Source organism: Agelaius phoeniceus, chromosome 12, assembly GCF_051311805.1.
Source record: "Agelaius phoeniceus isolate bAgePho1 chromosome 12, bAgePho1.hap1, whole genome shotgun sequence".
Lineage (NCBI taxonomy): Eukaryota > Metazoa > Chordata > Aves > Passeriformes > Icteridae > Agelaius > Agelaius phoeniceus.
In genome coordinates this window covers 12,766,526-12,772,525 of record NC_135276.1, presented here as the reverse complement: position 1 = coordinate 12,772,525, position 6,000 = coordinate 12,766,526, and the positions used below count along the sequence as shown (strand labels likewise).

The window sequence follows — 6,000 nt, the reverse complement described above, 5'->3', positions numbered from 1 at the left end:
TATATGCATAATATTTTTAGCTGTAAGTGCAAAGGGCTTGTGTGACTTGCAGATTTTTATAAAATCTCTAAACCTGCTGTGCTATTGGACAGCACAGCTCCTGGTGCTAAATGTGGCTGGATTCAGCAGGAGTGTGTGTAGGGAAGCCTTTGCATCCCAAGACCTTTAAGTGCTTTCCTTTGTCATCTTTGCCCACCCATCTTTTTCTTGCTGGTTGGAATAGAAGTCATCTTTGAAGAGATTAGTGCTGGTTGAAAAGCTGAGACTTTGGTTAACATGCTAGGTAAAAGCATCCTTGCTAAGAATTAACATGAATTCCAGTTAACTGTATTCCTGCTTCTCCTTCTCTAACTGGGAGAAAATACTCTCCTAATGTTCACAATACTCAAAGCCATAATTGTTCCATCTCAACTGTGGTTGAGATCATCCATTTTACATGTAAATGGTGACACCTTATTTTCCATCAAAAAATGGCACTCTCTCTCCATGGATTTGCAGACCTTTATATCACAATCCCTCTTGTCAAGGTAGCCACCAGAAATAAATCTTTGGAAGAGTATTGGTCCTGTCCTGCTCTTCCAGTGCTACCATAAAGCAAAGTGCCACCATACAAAGAACTGAAAATGACAATTTCAGGCTGCACTGAGTTTACCTAGGTAAGACATCTTAAGCATGGTTTCCTGGAAACTCCCCCCAGCCCCTCATGGTAGACAAAGTACTCTTCCCACTGTACTAAAAATAAAAAGACTCAGCTGCTCAAGTAAAGTCTTTTAAAAAATATAGATTTATTTTAAGCACATGAAACATCAGGAGAGGCACAATTATAAACAGAGAAAGTAAAACATGGCAATGAACTTGTGGCCAGACTGCAAGCAATAACTTAGAGGCAGAGGTTCATATATGAAAACCTGCTGAAAGTTGGTTATTATTGGTACTAGACAGTCTAGGCTTTGCTCATCTCAGTTATAATTTGAAAATATCTTCTCATTTCATCCCTTCTAAGTTTTTATTGAGAAGTATTTGCCTAAATAGCTATATATTTTAAATACTGCATAAAGTGCATTCTGATAAAGGATGGAAAAAGGTAAAGGCCCAATTTCCAGTGCACTAGAGAGGACGGAGGCAAAATATATTCAAATAATTGACTAGAAAGAGCTTGGTTTTGAACCAAGCCCCAAGAACACTGAGTAATGGCACAGTAATGCAAATATGGTTTCTAGGAGACAGCTTTAGATAGATACTAAGTACTAGAACTAAGGTTGGACAGCATATTTGCCTTTTGAGCTTTGCAGAACAAGGTCACATTCCTCTGTTGATAATTGCGAGAATAAAAAAAATATGCTGAAGTTTGAAATGCTCCTCCCAATGTGATTCTGAACAGTTTTTACAGTAAACAACATGGTATTTATTTTGAAATAGTCAATTAATTCTTAGGTCTTACTGTCTGCATTTTCCTCTAGACTGTAAGCTGCTATCTTGGAATTGCAATTTGTTTTTTGTTGCTAGAAGTGCAGCCATTTCCATCTGCCACCAGCTTTTAGGCCTAAAGTGGTTTTTGTTGACGACAGTGAACCAGCATGTCTTGTTCAGAAGCTTAAGCTTTCTGGTTCCTAAGGAGTTAAGGGCAATCCAAGGACAGCCAAAAAACAAAATCTTAAATTCTCAGCTTCCTGTTACTCATTTGTGTGTTTCAGAAACTTGAGAATAGCTAAGTGATATTGCAAATTATAACACTCTAGCATAATTTTTTTCCCTTAAGTGATGTTGGGGATGTAGAGGAATTGAGCAGCACCAAAAATACCACTTGTTTTGAGACAAGTGGACTCCTCAGTCTCCATTCTGAGAGGTCACTGCAGTGCTGGAGCCTCGTACCCCTCTTAGCACACCTGTTACTTTTGTGGAAGCATGAACTTGGAAGACACTGAACAACATTCCCAGTACTGTGATACTGACATCAAGGATTGAACAGTGGTTTTTCCCTTAAAATCAAACAGGAATAACTCATTCTGATATGAAAACAAACAAACAAAAAAACCAAGCTTTTTTTAAGTTGTAACTTCCATCTCTACATCAGTTGTGCTTATGAACAGCTGGGGAAAAAAATTCTGTAGAATTCAAGAGCTGAATTATTTAACTCTTCTCAGTCATCTTTTTTGTCAGAGGTAGTTGAGCTATCTTCACTGCCTTCTGGACAGACTTTATTTCTTGCAAGTGGTGTTGTTTCTGAGATCAGGGCTGGTGGCTCAGTGCTATGCTCCTCAAACATACCTAACTGGTGTCTCTGTAGATCTATGTATGTAGTAAACAATGAAGCATATTCTGGATGCTTGAGTGCAAAGTTCTTGAACTCCTCTGAAAAACATTAAAAAACACAGATACTATAATGCAGCAATAGAATCAAAGAAAATTTCAATGCCTGCTTCTTTTACTGAAGCTGATCTCAAGTTAGTTCCCTCTAAGAAAACACAGGAATATCACATGAAGTATCTAAGTCTGTGCTTCAACAGCTCTCCCCAGAAACAAAGTATGAGAACCATCAGGGACGTTGAGGGAATTAAAAAATGAAACCCCCTGTCAATATGACAATCAGAGAATTCTTTCTAACAAAAGGATGTAACTTACCATACGAGAGCTTCCCGGTTTCATCTGCATCTATTTCTTTAAAGAGCACAGAAACATCAAGCTCAGGCAGCCTCAGTGCTGACTGAATGATAGAAGCAAACTCATCTTCTGTTATAGTGCCATCCTCATCCATGTCAAAGAGCTGGAAGAGACAAAATGGGCAGAAATACTTTGGCATCACTTTGCTATGAACCCTCTGTGCACATTAGCCACTCATCGTGGCTTTCTAGCACTCAGCAGCTCTGTGAACAATGCCTGGGATTTGAAGAGCCTGGAATAAGACTAAGCAGACACTGCAGAGCAATGCCCATGATATAGCTTGGAATAGAACATTCTGCCAAAACAAACAAACAAACCTCACAGCGTTGGTTCACTGATAAAACATAAACAAAGATGTATGTTTATTGCCACCATGAGCTATGCTAAGAGTCTACTGGATTCAGCCAGTTAATACTGGAACATCTTCGGTTTTAGTCTCCATTTTTGTTAGGTTATAGCATATCTGCTGACAGATTAAACTTGCTATCATAGTTTATGCTCTGACATACCTAAATTTTAGTGTATGTGATTGATCACTCACTAAGGAATTAATAATTAATGTTATTGTAATTAACAAGGAATTTTGGTTCCTGGAATGCAGGCAGTTGATGTACACTGATCATCCCATCCTGCCCAGTGCAGTGACAGTAACCATCTGCTATGAATCACCCCTGGAGAAATACAAGGGATGGATGGCTGTAATTCTTAAATACTTGCTACAGGCAAACTTTGCCATTGTGAAAGAAAAGACATTTAGTAGCACAGAAAACAAGTAGCAAAAGGAACCCACAGTTCCATTTTAGACTGAAGCAGGCTTTAACCAGCTAAATGAGTTGTTTTGTGCTGAAACTGGAAATTAAAACAAATTACTGATTTTATAATCAGCACACCTGTTAACATACTGAACAGTATAGTCTAGGAAGCAACACAATAGAACAGCAACAATACCTGCTAGTCTTTCTTCTTCATTGGAACCTGTACTGATAAAACATCCCCAAAAATTAACAAATCACCTTGAAAAGCTCTAGTGCTTATCTGAAAAGAAGCCATTGGATATAATGGATTGCCAAAAAATCTCTGGTACTTCCCAAGTATTCATCAATACTAGGAAGCATCCAGCTTACAATGAACATGAGTGGTATCTCAATATGTTGTTCAGTACAGTTCATAAAACCAGATTAACGGGTAAAACAACTGGATCTGTGTCAAAGAGCTACTAAAAAAAGAGCCAAGGATTCACAACATGGGCATGCCTGGTCATGTATTGTCTGCATGTACCTGAGATGTGAAAGGAGCTACTGCTCCTTTACTGCTTGTACTATCAGGGCACCAGAGGACAAGCTAGCAGCTCTTAGATGCAGCCCAGTTTTCAATGTGCCAGTCCTGAACAGCCCTGGATTTTTTTATTCCTCCTCTTTGTTAAGAACAATGACTCTAGTGAAGCTTGACCCACAAGAGGATATTACTCCATCTATTGTGACATTGAAGAATCACAGCAGAAAAAACCTCAGGCAAAAAAAACTACAAGTGCTGCTGAATCATTTTTGGAGTTAGCCTGCCAAGTTACATATTCATTAGTGCCTTTAGATGGCTTTTGAAACTCTTCTCTATGATGCCTGCAATTCTTCCCCTCCCTTTCACACTCTAAATGTCAATTGATTTAAGAGAATTACTCACATTTGCATAACAGATTGAAGCAATAAACTTATGATTTGAAAGCTAACAGACTTACAGTCAGTGTTGATTTGTCAGGTTTGTAGATTTACACTAAATTGAACTTACCTCAAATGCCATCCGAATAGTCTCCTCTGTGTTGGCTGGGTTACAAAGGATAGACAGACCAATTACATACTCTCTGAAGTCAATGGTGCCATCTCCATTCTGTAACCCAAACATGCATGGCAGCAGTTAGAGTTAATACTGCAAATCACTTTAAAAGCTCTTCTGGGAATCAAACACAACACATGCACTAAGACAGTTTACAGTACTCGAGGGAGGTTTTTGTTCTTCCCGGGAAAAAAACCTAAGAGCTCACTAGATCTGCCATACTGAGGCTGGAGTAGCAACATACATGCTTTCAATAGCTACAATCTGGGTATGGATTTCTATTTTATGAACAAACAAAACACAAAGATTTAAAACAACCTAAAGTTTTTTCTTTAATACATGGCCTTCAGGAAGGCTCTAAAAATAACTGGAATCCACATGTTTGAGGTAACTGTAGCAGAGCATGCAGCGCTGGCACTTGCTGAAATTCAGAGACCAATGAAAGACAAAGCAGAATCAACAGGATGAGAGTGAGGACGTTGTTTTGAGTTTGAACCTTCAGCAATAAAATATATGTCAGTGAAAGGACAACCACATCTACCTGGTTCATCTTAAGCTTTCCTCTGAAGCCTATGCACTGCCCTACATGCTATTTGGAAGCCAATGCACTGTCCTACCTTTTAAGCCAGAAAGGCAAGGAATTAATTGAAACAGCCTCTGTAATAATTCCAGTTTTGATCTGAACAAACATTTCAATGTGTTAACTACAAAGTTACATCAACAAAACATTTGAAGCTTGCTTTGATGGGATTTGTGATTAATTCTGTGTAAGCTGCACTACATTAAGGAGAATGACAGATGCCTGATGAAATCTATGCTTATGTCAGTGGTGTTTCTGTCACCACACCGGAAGTTTCTTGAGTGTTTTGGGAAACATCTGTCTGGGCAAAAGCCACCTGCAAAACTTACATGGTGGGACACAGAGCAGGTAATGACAGCATAATAGAGTTGACAAGTAGACATTGTTTTGAATATTCACAATAAGGGCATTCATCAAAAATGTTTTGAAAGCAAACTGAAGTGTAAAGCAGAGTTCCCTTTGTGGATAATATGTTTTGCATTTCAACAAGAGAAACATTTTCTTAAGAAGCGGAATCCCTATGTATGAGAACAACACAAAACTTTTCCAGCCAAGTGAGTGAGGGGTGGTCAGCTGGGTAAATCTGCAGCAAAGAGCCAGACCAGGATTCTATTTCTGGCTCTCCTACCAGCTTCTAATGTCCACTTGAGTGGACATTAATACCAACCTTAAACCTTTCTACTCTTGGTTTTCTGCTGCTGAACAGTACATTATGCCAGGGGAGCTAAGGCTGCCCTGTAGACTGCTTTGAAAATTTTTGGTGCTATGAAAGAGGGATTTTAGTAATTGAATTTAGATTTTCAGATAGTTCTTGACTAACAAAATATGTGTAATAATATAATGAAATCAGTATTACTAACCTGTCATCATCAAGCTATTTCACAAATTTTAAAACCCCTAAGATATAATTTTATTGAGCCTTCAAAACCAAT

The 6,000-nt window shown here is 38.5% G+C and overlaps 1 protein-coding gene across 1 annotated transcript in view; it reads right to left on the bottom strand.

The window, feature by feature from the left end:
* Positions 1 to 766: 766 nt before the first annotated feature.
* LPCAT2 (lysophosphatidylcholine acyltransferase 2) overlaps positions 767 to 6,000 on the bottom strand; it is a 29,564-nt gene continuing 24,330 nt past the window's right edge. Inside the window, exons 12-14 of the mRNA XM_054640668.2 lie at positions 4,444 to 4,542; positions 2,623 to 2,764; positions 767 to 2,352 (exon numbers count right to left, since the gene is read on the bottom strand). Of these exons, the coding sequence (XP_054496643.2) occupies positions 2,141 to 2,352; positions 2,623 to 2,764; positions 4,444 to 4,542 (453 nt within the window). The 3' untranslated portion in view covers positions 767 to 2,140. The remainder of the gene's footprint in view (positions 2,353 to 2,622; positions 2,765 to 4,443; positions 4,543 to 6,000) is intronic.